General features: G+C 31.1%; 2 protein-coding genes across 5 annotated transcripts in view; one reads left to right on the forward strand and one right to left on the reverse strand.

Moving 5' to 3' along the window:
- Window positions 1–4,695, forward strand: part of LOC126747472 (scavenger receptor class B member 1-like) — a 129,057-nt gene extending 124,362 nt beyond the window's left edge. For both annotated transcript variants that reach the window (XM_050456147.1, XM_050456139.1), the window contains one exon: window positions 2,090–4,695. In XM_050456147.1, the coding sequence (XP_050312104.1) occupies window positions 2,090–2,428 (339 nt within the window). In that variant the 3' untranslated portion in view covers window positions 2,429–4,695. The remainder of the gene's footprint in view (window positions 1–2,089) is intronic.
- A 7,354-nt stretch (window positions 4,696–12,049) lies between these two features.
- The window catches only part of LOC126747791 (gastrula zinc finger protein XlCGF52.1-like), a 28,916-nt gene continuing 25,035 nt past the window's right edge, over window positions 12,050–15,930 (reverse strand). For all 3 annotated transcript variants that reach the window (XM_050456608.1, XM_050456599.1, XM_050456592.1), the window contains exon 7: window positions 12,050–12,480. In XM_050456608.1, the coding sequence (XP_050312565.1) occupies window positions 12,202–12,480 (279 nt within the window). In that variant the 3' untranslated portion in view covers window positions 12,050–12,201. The remainder of the gene's footprint in view (window positions 12,481–15,930) is intronic.

The raw sequence follows: 15,930 nt of genomic DNA on the forward strand, positions 1-15,930 counted from the left end.
TAAGAGTCATGAAGATCTGGCGCACTGGACCAATGGTCCCTATAACTCGGAAGGCGCTTTATGCCCATAAGTAAATTCAACCCCAAAAATGTTTTTATTTCGCGAACATCGGTTGGTTTATGCTTGCTAAACTTTTGTTGAGCATACAAATTTGTTTCAAAAACCATATCTTTTATGAAATTCTCAGAAAAAAACAGCTGAAACAGTTTGCACGGAGTTGGATCTATCATATTCGTCACGCAATCAGCTAAACCAGACTGAGCAGCAAAATCTGGAGGTGAAGCAGGAGTTTCCACATTAGACCAAATTGGAGGTTTTCTGCCAGCAGGTGTGGCAAATGCAGCTGTTTGAATTTTTCTAGCAATTGTTATCAAAGGCAAATCATCTTCAGAGTCACTACTTGAATATATTAGCACATTATTTCCGATGGTTGCTTCCGTGTCGCTTTCTTCTTCGCCCTTGTTACTGGCTAATGATTCGCTATCAGAAGGAATTTCTTCAGCGACTGCATGATTTTGTTCTATTTCTAAATAAATATTCTCTATTTCAGCGAATAGATCATCTTGCGTCATGTTAACCAACTTAAATGGCAAGTCGGACATGTTGGAACCTGAAAATAAAAAAAAGCTGTCGCAAAAAATAAAAAACCTAATGTGTGCGGTGGTACGCATAGAGTACCAGACAGATATCATATATTACAGGATTTTTTCAAATAAATATTCAGTCTCCATCATAAGAAAATAGGTTTATAATATAATTACAACGCAAATATACAAATATACTTACTTTTTTAGTCTTCCTCTCACTCACAGTTAGTTTACACTCTTGACAACTTAATTATAACCTTAATTTATTTTTCAGGCAGTGGCTCTATGTCTGGCGCCGTTACCGCAAGGCGCACTTCTTTATAAGGACGTAAACAACTTATTTCTAATGGTGGTTCATAAACTAAACCACTGCTCCATTCGTAAATAAATTTTATACCAGTGGTGCTAAATATGTATCACCGCCTAACTAGAGCATGCATTAAGGTGGTACATTTTGTACACCAGGGCCCTTGAAAGAGTTAACACTTGTAACAACCTGTTTTTTCTTCACACACTTAATTTCTGTATACTTCTTTCCATAATTTTCATTTAAAATTTTTTCGCCTACAGTCTGTGCCTTATCACAGTTGACGGTATCATGTGCCAGAACTTGAGAATACAGTGATATGAACTGATCAGATTCAAAAGGATTGTACGTTTCCAACCATTGTTGCGTTGTTGGCGGGAATGTCGGAGTTCAACATGCTGTTCTGATGAACAAGACTTGACACCTGAAAATTCTTCAACCATATTTGATACAGAACACGCAGCTGCTTGATCATCCAGTGGCGTAGCGAATTCTTTTTGTTATGTTTTAGATGAGCAAATATCAATTACGTAACCTTTTAATACATTGCTTTGCACCTAAATTGAATATATACCTGTTATATTCATTAGTAATGGCTATTAAATCATATATTTTAATTTTTTTTATAGTAAAAATATATGAAAATATTATATAGTATGAAAATACTATATATTAAAATAATGGAAAAAATTTTAATGGTATATTATCCATTTTTCATTTCTTAAAAAAAAGTACTCTTCAGAAATTTTTATAAAAATTCAATTTACTGAGATATTAACAAAAAATGATAAAAAACAAAATGGCGGCCATTTTTTTCATACTTGGCATACTTTTACCAAATGGGACTTTCAGTATGTTATAGTACACGTTTGTATGAATTCATATACACAAAAACTAGCCTCTCTTTAATTTGTGCTACCTCACCCATTGTAAGCTGATTATGTTTCCTGTGCTATGTGCCAACTCGTCACACTTGCAACCAATTTCTCTTGCATGTTTCGTACCTTAGAACATCTCATTTAGTTCATTGCCTAGTCAATGGAATCTCGTCCCCTGTTAACAAGTATGGTGCAGTGCTTTATAATTCTAATTTTATGCTAAGAAAATTGTACTTTAGACAGTGCTGTTACTGTTAACTTAGATCTAAGCTAAACTCTCTAAAATATATTTAGGGTTAATTTTGTTTTTATTTCAGGGTATGTATGGTCTCCCATCCTGGTTAAGAATCCGACTAAAAATCTACTTGCAAATCGCCCCAATTGTGCAAACTTGCCTGATGTACGGCTTATTCATAACGAGCGTTCTGGCTCTATGGTACTCCCTCCATAAATTTCTTTCATCCAGGAAAACGATCGATACAGACCAGGATCCTTGGATAGAGGACGATTTGGTGTTGAATCTCGATCGAAAACTATCCAGCTACATACCAGAAAAACGGGCCAGTTTAACACCGAGGGAGTTAAAAGTTTATTTTAACAGTTTAGTGTCGCCTTTAAATCAAGTCATTGATTGTACGGACTACGAGGGAGTGTAGACAGTGCATAAGAGGTTTATAGTGAGCGGCAGAGGTAATGTGCTTTTAAAATGAAAAACTCTTGCCAAAAATTATTGGATCTTGCCAGGTCGGTTTGGAAGCATTTTAGTTTTGCGACAACAGTGAAAACTGTTTTTCTTTGTGATTTTTTATATTTTAATATTTATTATTTTAGCATTAGTTGTTAGTGAGAAGTATCGATAGTTAGTTGGGTCTGCGTATAGATGACAATATTAGGGTGTCTTAAACACATTTGAACAAAAAATTAGGTTTCTAGTAGGAATTTTTTAACAGAAATCGACTTTTCAAATGTGTGTAGAGTCTTGGGTAATAAATGTGTTTAGTGACTTGGGAAAAACTGCATATTTCAAGTATATGCTTCATATTAAAGAGTTAAGATTTATATTGTACTCAGTTGTCCACCTAAGACTGCTTAAATAGATCTGGTTGTCTCCGGTTAAATATGATTCTGATCATTTTAAATAAATAATAAATTAGCATGAGATCCTATATATTTACTTAATCAATAAATAAATATATAGGATCACCGTTTCCCATTATTTATTCTTATTCTTAAGAATACTTCTTTTACACATTTTCGCGTTATATTCCGCGTATTTAAATGATTATACTACCATTTTTTCACGATAGTGTGTTCTAATAAATAGATAGCACGTTTCAATCTTTACTCTTTGAAGAGAAAACAGAAATAAAAACATCTTTTCCCAGCATGATCTCTAAGAAATTGTTTGATGAGTAATTATATGCTTGAAATATTCCTGTTTCCCGGTCACTATATACAGGGTGTTTCAAATTTGACCCTCAACATCTGAGTTTATTTTTGATTCGATTTTAAAATGATTTACTTATTTGTGTTGCCACTTTTTTGTGCTATATGATAATGTTTTTTTATACAACGTTTCGTCTTTTGCCAATCATCATCTTCATCTGAATTTTTTCTTATAGGCGCTATATTTGGTTTTTGCATTTTTAGAATCTTTGCAAAAGTGCCTTTTTTAATGATGTATCACAAGTAATATTATTAATTTTTAAAAACCTGAATTTTAAAAAAAAACTAAACTTGCCGCAGTTGACTGTGCTTATTTATGTATACAAGACAATATTTAAATTGTCATTGTAAATATTACAGGCAGAAATACTAGCAATGCAATACCGTAGTGGTGCACACATTACTTCAGAGTTACACCTTTATTATTTGAAGTCATTTTCCGTTTTATTTTACAAAATTACGTTAAATGCATGGAAGACAGAAGAAAATACTTCTTTCTGCAGGTTTTCTTTCTAGAAAGTTTATTTAGATATTTAGATATATTAATACTAGAATTACGCTAAATGTCTGGAAGACATAAAAAAATCACTTCAAGCGTCTGGAAAATAGAAAAACTGATTCTAAGAGCCTATAATAAAACTAAAACTTATTTTAAATGCCAGAAATTAAAAAATTACTCCATTAACCTAAAAAACTTTAAGAAAATCCAAAAATTTCCAAATTTTCTAAATTAAAAAAAAATCTTAAAAACGCAATAGCGTTCAATCAAATAAAAACAATATATTGCAATATCATACGAGCCCTAACAACTATATGTTGGAACAAGCAGTTATTTTGAAATAAATTGCCCATTTAGCGAAAATATTTTATTAAATTTTTTTTAATCATAAATATGAAATGAACAAGCTTTTTTATAATGTTTAATATTGTTTTTATATATTTTAAGTTATTTAGTATTTAATTACTTGGTAAATAATTGAAAAATGCTGACAACTAAATATTGGAACAAGTGAGTTTTAAAAAAGGAAAATACAAATTAGTAACGCGTAACGTCGCCCTTAGCTTGAATAACAGCCTGAACTCTATGAGGCATTGTACCAACTAGACCTTCACAAAATTCAGGGGTAAAACTATCCCATATTTCCTGTAGTTTAGCACGTAGTTGTGGCAAAGTAAGCTGCTACTGTGTGGCTGCTGCTGCGGACTATTTCTTAGGCGTTGCTTCATTTTGTGCCAAAACTTTAATATTATGTTCCCTCATCCATTTTTTGGTAGATTTAGCAGTATGACATGAGGCACCGTCCGGTTGAAAGATAAAATCTCCAAATGGATATAAATTTGCTGCACTTGGTAAAAGCGAATGTTCGAGAATGTCTTGATATTTTTCTGCATTTACTATGCCATCAATAAAGTGTAACATTCCCAACCCTTTAGCTGACATACAACCCCACGCCATGATGCCCTGTGGAAACTTTACAGTCCTTTTAAGACAATCCTTATGGAATGCTTCTGTTTTGTCCCGAATCACACGCTTTCGATAATCTCCGACACAGACATCAAATTTGCTTTCGTCGCTATAAATAATTTTGCTCCAATTTTCTTTGGTCCACGAGAGTTTTGATTTGGCTCAAATGTAACGATTCCTTTTTTGAGTCTCCGTTAATAATGGTTTTTCTTTGGTCTAGGCGAAAAAATGAGAAAAATGAAAATAATATAGCACAGAACAGCCTATTATACATACCTTATAAAAACTAAGACCGGTCTTGTGGATATATTTGCGGCAGCATTCTCTGGAAACATTTATCCCACTTTCTCTATTCCACCTTGCATTTAATTCTCGTAGAGTATTTCTTCGTCCCGACTTACAAATTTTAATCAAGTTCCTTACATTTCTTTGAGAAACAACTTTTGGACGTCCTGAACTTTTGCCGCGAACACCAATACTGGCAGTTTCACCATATTTTTTAATTATATTAAATATAGTAGTTGTTGCAACATTTAATTCACTGGAGATTTCTCGCATTGTTTTCCCTTTATGGTACTGCCGGATAATAATTTCTCGCACTTTTAGATCAGTAGGTTTTCCACGAGTCATTATTGTATTTTACTCGTAATAAAAATGACAGTAATCGATTGTTAATGGTCAAGTGACGCATCAAAATTTTTATTGTTGACGACGCACTACTTACTTTTGTTTATTCAAAGCCATCTTCGCGTCATGCTAATAAAACTGGAAAAATTTGAGCAAAAGCAACCCATATTCCAAAATTTTTTGATTATCAAACAATTAAATAAATATTATTTAACATCAAAATTTTATTAAACCTTAAAAATAATTCTCTAAAACATAAAAAATGTTATTAATTTATTATTTTTAAATAAAAAAAAATTTATTAAAAGAATTACGGTAAGATGGAATTTTATTCGTAAAATGACTACTTGTTCCAATATATAGTTGTTAGGGCTCGTATATTGAAGTTTTATATATATTGTAATCTATTGATACTTGGAATAAAACAAAATTTTATTACAAATGCCTGGAGTAACATAAAAATACTGTCTGGAAACTGTTAAAAAAAATTTCAAAAATTTGAAAAATTCTGAAATTAAACATTGAAAACCAAAACCTATTTGAAAGCATTGAAATTAAAAGAAAAGTTATTTGAAATACCCGGAAGACGTGAAAAATTATTCCAAAGTCCTGGATTAAAACTAGATTTTATTCTAAATGCCTCAAATATTATAAAAATTATTTAACAAATTTCCTAAAATATTGTAAGGATATCCAAAAAATCTGGAAAATTCTAAATTTGTATTTTTTAATTTCAAAATTTCCGGAATTAAAAATTGGAAAGAAAAAAATATTTTAGAACATTAAAATTAAAAGATAAATTATTTATAATACTTGAAAGACGTGGAAAATCACCCTAAGGTCTAGAAATAAAATTATATTTTCTTCCAAATGCCTGGAATATTGTAAAAATGTTCGAAAAATCTAAAAAAATCCAAATTTTTATTTTTAATTTCAAAATTTCTGGAATTAAAAATTGGAAACAAAAACTTAGCCTGAAACGTTAAAATTTAAAGAAAAGTGACTTGAAATACCTGGAAGAGGTGGAAAATTATTGCAAAGTACTGGATTAAAACTAGATTTTATTCCAAATGCCTCAAATATTATAAAAATTACAGCAAAATCTGCAAAATTTGAAACAAATTATTTTACAAATTTCGAAAATTCTGAAATTAAAAACAAAAACTTACCCTAAAACATTGAAATTTGAAATACTTGAAAGACGTGATAATTGACCCAAAGTCCTGGAATAAAACAAGATTTAATCCAAATGCCTGGAATATCGTAAAAATACTCGAAAAATCTAAAAAATGCTAAAAATTCTGGAATTAGAAATTGAAAAGAAAAAAGTATTTTAGAACATTAAAATTAAAAGATAAATTATTTAAAATACTTGGAAGACGTGAAAATGACTCTTACCCTAAGGTCTAGTAAAATATAATTTTATTTCAAATGCTTGGACTATTGTAAAAATGTTCGAAAAATCTGGAAAATTCCATTTTTTAATTTTAAAATTTCTGGAATCAAAAATTGAAAACAAAAACTTACCTTAAAACATTAAAATTTAAAGAAAAATGATTTGACATACCTACTTGGAACACCCTAAAATCCAGGAATAAAACAAGAATTGATTCGAAATTCCTAGAATAATATAAGCATACTAGGAAAACCTGAAAAACTTTAAAAATTCTGACTTCAAATACCGAACAGAAAAACTTATTTTAAAGCATTAAAATTGAGATTATTTTTTCTAACTAATAATAATTTCCTGAAATTGCCGGGGCGTTTATTATTTCTGTTAAAAATGACACAGTTACTAAATATACTTGCATCAGTTTATATTAAATTTATAATAAATTTTAATCATATCTTGCCCTTCCCTCATTGGTAAAAAGCATAATTGCTTTAAATATAAGTAAGATAAGTGTCAGTTTGTACTAGAATACTAACAAATATTTGATATTTATGAAAAAAATAAAATCGATTTTTCAAAATTTTGTTTTTCGGAATTTTTAAAATACAATATCGTTAACCTCAAACATTCTCAACTTTGCTGCAATTTAACCGTCTTATAGATTCTGAGATCACCATGTTGAGGGTCGAATTTGAAACACCCTGTATAGCATTGACTAAAAATTTCCTTATAATCCTTTAATAACTAAGAGGACAAACATAAACAACTCTCTCTCTAACTGGTCAACACGAGAGTCCATACATTTGTTTATTTCTGACCTCTTGGTAAACCATAGTTTCTAATAGCTTATATTTATAAATCTTGCCATTTTATCTATTAAAATGATACTACTTAAGATAATATCAATAGAGTTTATTTATTAAAATAAATATATTTTACACATAATGTATGGCAATACTAACTAATTAAACTATGTATTTAATTCAGTTTGACTCTTTTAAGATGTATTGCCAAAAGCAGCAATTCTGTCGTCACATTGTAGATGGACAATATTTGGTATGAAAACCTATTTTATATAGTAGGTTTTTTGCAAATAATTTAAAGTAACAACACGTTTTAGTGTCTTGATGAATGCTCAGTTCTAGAATGTAAGTTTTTTTTTTGTAGTATACAGAGCTTTATGTCTATTTGATATGGTTTGACGAAAGCATTTAATTGTAAGAGTTTTATATACTGGTACAAAAGTTTAATCCTTTTAGTAGTAATTTTTAATGGTTTTTAGTCTTGCCTTTTAAAATAGTAGTTTAATATACACTGAACGCACTGATAAAGTAGCGGAAAAAATTAGAAAAATGTCCAGTCTGCGTGATGCATGATTTGTAAGAAAAAATTATTCAACTCTCATTTGTGAATTACTACTTTCAGCCTGGAATATTCATGTAAAATCTGTATTGTTGTGTGAAATTCATAAAGAGTTAATAACTTTATTTAATTTCTTCAATTTTCTTTATGTAATCATCATCCTCTAACTCAGCTGATGTCTTAATAAGCTCGATCTACCTTGCCTATTTTAAATAAGAAAAAATCTCTTTCCGCTACTTTTCAAACGCTCGAAAATGTATTTTAGGGTTTTAGTTCCAATTATGTGATAAATTATTGGTCATTTGTATATAAGACAGGGTAAAAAAATTATAATATAACTATGTTAATATAATGCATATAATGCGCAAAAAGCTTTAGAAATTATATAATTAAGTTTTGATGGTCAGTTGCAATAATTTTACCCTGTATAGTGGTAATAAATATGTTTTTTAGCACAGTATGTAATACTACGGTTTCTCTTGTTTTTACATGCCATCCTTTTACTATCCAGTTTTTTTAGTATTTAAGTTAGGTTTAGTATTTAGGTTATGTTATGCACCTCTTTCCTGTAAATAAGTGTACTTTGGTAAATGCTGATTTTTTTACTGTTGAATGACATAAATATAGTTAATTATAAGATTGTCGTTTTATTTGGTTGTTTTAATTGGCATTTATACATGGGAACAGACCCAAATTACTAATTTAGTATTGTTGGGAATCCAAACTTAAGATTCTTTCAGACGGTACGGCAAAAGTTTGTGCCGTCGACCAAACGGCGTACTTTTTTGGTGACATGGCCTTGCCGTCGTTACGTATAGCCTCCATTTAGCCCAGTTATTTTTAAGATTTCAAAATGGATGGTCTTCAAGCACTGTACCTTTATTATTTATACCTCAAAAAGAAAAAACGTTGTCGGCCAAGGAAGCGGTTGGTTCACCCTCTAAATTTGGAAAGACCAATTACTGGGGCATTTGTTACTTTATACCAAAACTTAAGAAAAGATGAAAATAAATTTTTTAATTACTTCCGAATGAGAACAACAAGTTTTGATGAACTCCTTAATCGACTGGGTCTTCTCCTTCGTAAGCAAAACACAAAGATGAGATATGCTGTTTCGCCCACTGAAAAGCTAGCTGTGACATTAAGGCGAGATTATTAAATTTTGTAAAATTAATTTTGAAGCGGTAGGTACAATATAGGTTAGTTTTATTAAAAATTTCCAAAAAGTCAGCGCCAATAAGGTGATTGGCTCTGACTCGTTTTTGACTCCTGGTTGAAGCAGGCTTTATATATGATATACAAATTTAGGCATATTTATTTTGAAATCAGTGTCATTCTAACCATGAATGTAATGTTATAAACTTAAACTTATAAAAACTTATAAAGTTATATAAACATTTTATACTGAGGGGCTCCAACAGTAGCCACCAGTTGAAAGATCTGACTCTAGGGTCTGATGAGTATTTGATGAAGGTGAAGGAGTACTACATCCTTCTGTTGAAGGTGACACTAGTGGCTGAAGTGTAGTGAGAATGTGGCGTGGCTGACAAACAAAGCTTTGGTCTTCAGTTATAGGTACTACAGTCAAGACAGAGGATCCGGGTTGAGTAGAACAGCTACTGTACTCAGTCAAAACTCGTTTAACTGGTGGTTGGTACCTTTGTGAGTCAGGGCGCGTTTCCAATCGTTGTGAAGAATAATTCCGCGCAGGTTGAATGATTGTTTTTTGGTAAGGAGAAGGAACGCTGACATCCATCGAAGGCAATCGAGGTTGAGAGCGGTGAATGTTTTGAAGAATATTCAATACTCCCGCTTGAAACTGTATTGTTTCAGTCTCGTCAAGTTTTTGAAGACTGGGAAGAATACCTTTGAAAAAGCTAATGTGGTGATTTTCTGGCTGTTCCAATTTCTGTAAAATAGATTTTTCAATATCTGTCATTTCAGATTTAGGTCTCTTTCGTTTTTGACTACTTTTAAAAGGAACTGGATTACAAAAAGCCTCATCATCTGTTTTGTTATTAAAATTTTCACCTCCTAATGTATCTTTAGGCGACCCATTTTTTTTCACAGTCCATACTACAAGTTGTCGAATTTCTGTTTGTATTCTTTTGCAGAAAACTTAATTGGTCACTATAAATGTATTTTTTATTTGATTTTGCTGCTGAGCCCGTTCCCTTTTTATCATCCAGCTTCTTCAAATATTTGACTTGTCGGTCTCGAATATTGGTCCACTTAGAAATGACAGATTTGCCTGAAAATAAAAATATATTTACAATTTTGTTACTTTGTTTCAAATATGACTTTTAAATTACTATATTAAGCTTTTTTTCATATCTCTATGATTTGAATTTTTTTTTCGTTTCAGATACCTTGCAAGTAGCAATACATTCACGGACCTTCATTATGTCTATCGATTGGCAATATTAACAATATCTGAGATTGTCCAAGAAGTATGTGATGTTATATGGAATAATTTACGTTTGGATTGTATACCACCAATGACAAGAAAAACCGAAAGCTACTGCTGGTGGTTTTTAGAAGAAAACCCAGTTTTCTCATTGCATTGGGGCTGTAGACGGCAAGCACATTCGACTCATAAAGCCTGAACATAGTGGTTCTCTTCTTTTCAACTACAAAGACTTTTTTTCAATAGTATTGCTTGCTGTGGTTGATAGTGAATACCGTTTTATATATGTCAACATCGGGGCTTATGGAAAGGACAGCGATTCAACAATATTCGAAGAATCACTACTTTGGAAAAAAATGGTCGATAAAGAGCTGCACCTTCCCAAGCCAGAACCTTTGTCATCAAATGCTCAACAAGACCTCCCCTATGTGTTTATTGGAGACGAAGGTTTTGGAATTCATGAACATCTCATGCGTCCTTATTCTGGAAAAGTTTTAAGTCAAGAAAAACGAATATTTAACTACCGCTTGTGTAGAGCTAGAAGATATGTCGAATGTGGTTTTGGGATCCTCTCTAATAAATGGAGAATTTTTCACAGGCCACTTAACGTTTCCATGGAATTGCCAATTTTGTGCGAAAAAGAGACGGATATAATTTTGAAGACACACTCACAGTAACGGGTCTTGCAGATATTCCTAATATTAAGGGTGAACGTGGAAATAGGCCAGCGAATGATGTTCGTAAATTTTTTACTGACTTTTTTACGAGTAATGAAGGTTCACTTCATTGGCAGTGGAATAAATAATTAAGTAAATATAAATATTCCTACAAACCTGTAAATCAATATAAAAAAAAAATAAAAAATATAATTCCACACGAAATTCATACGTTTTAATTATTGAGCATTTGGTCAAAAATAATACCTATGTAATTTTTTAGAATAGTGGACTGTTTTAACTGTTGTCAAAGGAAAAACACAATGCGTAATCTACGCATGTTCATAAGTATTCAAATTTTAACTATAATTTTGTTTTATTATTTCATATACAGGGTTATAATTTAATAACCAATAAATGCAATGAAAGTGGGGATTTTTTTCCGAAAAAATCCTCGAGAAAAAATAAAGCAAAACTTACTTACCGTATTTAATCATTTCTTGTGTTTGCATACTCTGGAAGTTTCGATTTAATTCTTGAAATACTTACTTCCCTCCATGCTGCTCTGTCCGAGATTTATATTCTTCTAAACTCTTGTCCCAAAGGACTGGCCTATTGGACAATAATGTAATTAACAACTCAACATCTATTTCAGTCTCCATCTTCCTAACAAATAATATAAGAACCTCGTGGTAACGGCGGCCGCGTCGGATATACATGAAATCGCCGATAAACAACAATGGTTATTACTTCTCACGGCGTCGTGTCGCACACGGCGAACGGCTCAATGCCGTACCGTCTGAAAGAGGCCTAAGCTCCCTAATTTTTTTCTTAAACATGGAAACTGAGCGACAAAATAAATTTGCACTGAAAAATGTAGAATTATTTAACGACAATATTAGGGATATATTTAAAAAAAAATTAATACAAATGCTTTTTTTTATTATTGTCTACAAAAGATATTTATTAAAGACATTTTTAAACGCGAATGATCATTTTTGAATGTTTTTAATGAAATAATTTTGCAAGTTCTCTGTATCAATCATTAGATATTCTTATTTAGTCCTAATATGTCATAATGAATTTTCCAAGTTATTTTCCTCGTCTTTAACCGCCGTATCCAGTATGTTGTGATAATTCTTCAAATGCGTTTTCACATACCACTTATCTTTAAACTTTTTATCACAGATATCGCACGAAAACGGTTTTTCACCGGAATGTCCATACAGATGTCTAGTGAGTTTATTTTTCGCGAAATATGCCTTCGGGCAAAGGTTGCACGCGTATTTTCGAGTGCGTTCCGGAATTTTCACTTTGTCCAGGCCTATCGAGTGGATTTTGGCCATGTGCACCTAAAATTAGAAAGAAATACATATATTACAATGAACGGTTACTTCAAATAATAAAGTTTCTTTAAACTACTAAGGAGCTTTCGTTATAAAAGTTCTTGTTAGGAGTGTTTCCTAAGCTTCAGCTAATTGTCGTTAAGTACCTCTTTACAAAACCATTTCTTACATCAAAGAGAGGGAGTGACAACTGAATTTTTTAGCAAACCATGCTTTTAAAAGTAATAAATTTGGATGTTACGTTACCACACTGATTTAAATTAAATATTATTTGTGAAAACATAACAGAAACTACTAATAGTTCTAAATATATATTTTTTTTTGATAATAACGTAGAATGAACAAGAATCGCGTTTTTTTAACTTTAGATTCATAAATGTATGACTATATTTAAGTAATAATTTCTAACCTTAATAAACTAAAAGCAACATAAACTGCCACATGCTTCAAAAAATATACATATTGTAATAGTACTGAAACTATTTTATATAATACGGAGTTATGATTAGGAGTGCCCTGATAGAAATATATTTCTTGAATGTTCACGAAGAACTTTAAAAACATTCAAACAATAGATGTTCTAATACAGAGTGTTACAGAATAAGATGCTGATCCTTAAGGGTATTAATATTTAGGTAATTTTAAGAAGAAAAGTTCAAATAAAGCTATGCCTTCAACTTCTTAACTTTTTAAGTTACAGAGTGTTAAAATCTTAAGAAAAAAAATCGTTTCTTCATCATAACTTTTCTCTATTTATATTTATTTTATACAAACTATTTTCGTTTTTGTTCACGCATTGTACTTTAAATTTAATGGTAAAATAATGTATGTACATATGCTTAGAAAATAAATTTTTATTTTTTACTAATAAATTGACCATGCATAGAAATGTTTTTATACCGTGGTAATTGCATGTCGTTGGAAATCTGAGTGTCCAATGTTTTCTTATTCGATGAAATAAGTGTTAATGTCATGCATAGGACAACAGCGGTAAAGAAAATCAAGAAACATTTGTCGTAAAATGTAGATCTTGTGAAAACGTGCTTGGATTCAATTTAATATGTATACACAACCGCAGATGTGTGGTCCACAAAACATCGTAGCTTTTTTAGCGTTACAGCTCATTACAGTTCTTGCATGTTATCGGTTTTTTAGAAGTCATACATACGACAAAATAACCGAAATGTTAGAAGATATTCACTTGCAATTTAATCTAAAGCAAAATAAGTTGATGGCCACAATATCAGATAATGGATCCAATTTTCTCAAGGCAAAAAGTTTGGATCCCCTGCTGCTACCTAAGAAAAAAATTACACTGATTTTTCGGACATTTCCGCAGATCATTTCTTAAATTTAATAGCAACTCTAGACATAAAAAATGCAATTCAAAAGAATGTCAATTTAAGAACCAGACATGACAACGCTACTACCATATACAATGTTGGATATGGAACTTTATGTATGACTCAGTGGGACACATTTTAAGAAATAAACACCAAATGTTTAGAGATTCTGAATTGGAATATTTAACGAAGTCTTGTGCAATAATGCAGCCACTTGCAAACGCTATGGATATCTTACAAGGAGACCAAAGTAGCTATTTTGGATATTTACTACCGTGTCTGGGATTTCTATACAAAAAACACTAAATGCATGGCCTCGACTACTATTATTAATGCTCGTCCAATTCTTGAAGCACGATGGCTTAATACAGTGGTTTAGTTTACTCAGAATCAAAGAAGGCAACAATTGCTTCCTTTACATTACCTCAATTTAAACTGAGATTTTTTGAGTTTTTCTGAATCACTCACAAGCATTTGAAGTCACTTTTGAGTATTTTCCAAACGTTCGATGATTTAAAAGAATTTAAAACTAGTGCAACTGTCTGTAAGGATAAGAAATTAACCTCAGAAAGCTCAAAACTGACTTCAACTGCCTGTAAGTGGTATTGAATTCTTGCCAAAGTCATTTTGAATCAAAAGAACTTGAAACTAGTTTAACAATCTGAAAGAAAGAAAATTTGACTTCAGAGACTTAAAAAAACCCTAAACTTTAACAACCTGAAGGTAGTACCTAGTTCTTGAAAGAGTTATTTTGAATCACTTCCAGGTAGTTGAGTTTTTTTTTAAATGATTTTTAAATCATTTATATTAATTTTACTCCTGAAAGAAGCCGAAAATGATTCAGCTGCTTTAAAATAAGAAAACGTGACTTTTAAAACTTGAAAAGTGACGTCAACTTCCTGAAAAGTTTATGTAATTTGCCAGAGTAATTTTGAATCAGTTGAAGGTGCTTAAAGTCTCTTTTGAATATTTTGTTTTTAATTTTAGGTCTGAAAAAAGTTGAAACTGATTTGACTGCCTTCAACGAGAAAAAAAATTGACTTCAAAGTGCTTAAAACTAGTTTCAACTGCCTGGAAGTAAAATCTAATTTTTGTCAGAGTCATTTTGAATCACTTCCAGGCAATTGAGTCACTCTTGAATCATTTATATTCATTCTAGGACTGAAAATTTTGAAAATGATTTAACTGCTTTAAAAATAGACAAATTGACCTTAAATACTTGGAAAATGGCGTCAACTCCCTGAAAAATTTATTTAATTTTTTCCAGAGTAATTTTGAGTTTCTTATAGGTATTTAAAGTTATTTTCAAGTGTGTTAAGCTTAAAAAAATTTGAAAATGATTCAATTAATTACCTTGAAGGAGAAAAAATTGACTTAAAAGAGCTAAAAACTGGTTTCAACTGCCTATAAGTAGCATCTAATTTTAGCCTTAGAGTAATTTTGAATCACTTCCAGGCAGCTGAATTAATAATTTTTATTCATTTAAGGCATCAAAGAACTTGAAACTAATTCAATAGCTTTGGAGAAAGAAAAATTTGACACTAAAAACTTCAAAAGTGGCTTCCACTTCCACAGGGAGGAAAAATTGACTTTATAGAGTTGAAAACTGCCTTTAACTGCCTGGAAAGAGTATCTAGCTTTTAGTAAAATAATTATGTCTAGAAGTGATTAGGCATTTTAAGTCACTTTTAAGTCATTTTCAAATGTTTCATTCTTCACAGAACTTACTGACACGAATTGCTTTCAATCTTTCTTGAAAGAGGATTTAACTGAGCTTATTACCAAATTCGTACTTAAAAAAGCTCACGATATGAAATTAGAGCACCAGAATTTGGAAAAAAAAGAAAACATACTTAATTCTGGTTTGAAAGAGTTTTGTGAACTGATACCACCCAGATTGAAGATGACATTAGAAACCTTAAGAAAAAAATCGAACTGTAGGTACTGCAATATCTTAATGACAACTGTACAGAAAATGAGTATTTATAAGTTTAACACCTGTTTACCTTCTCCTTCTCCAGTCGAAAGTTTGTTCTCTTTTGTCGAAATAACGGACATATAAATATTGTGTAACAATTCTGTATTCTTTTTTTTTTAATACGCATTCAATGTT

The sequence above is a fragment of the Anthonomus grandis genome, chromosome 2 (genome assembly GCF_022605725.1).
Source record: "Anthonomus grandis grandis chromosome 2, icAntGran1.3, whole genome shotgun sequence".
NCBI lineage: Eukaryota > Metazoa > Arthropoda > Insecta > Coleoptera > Curculionidae > Anthonomus > Anthonomus grandis.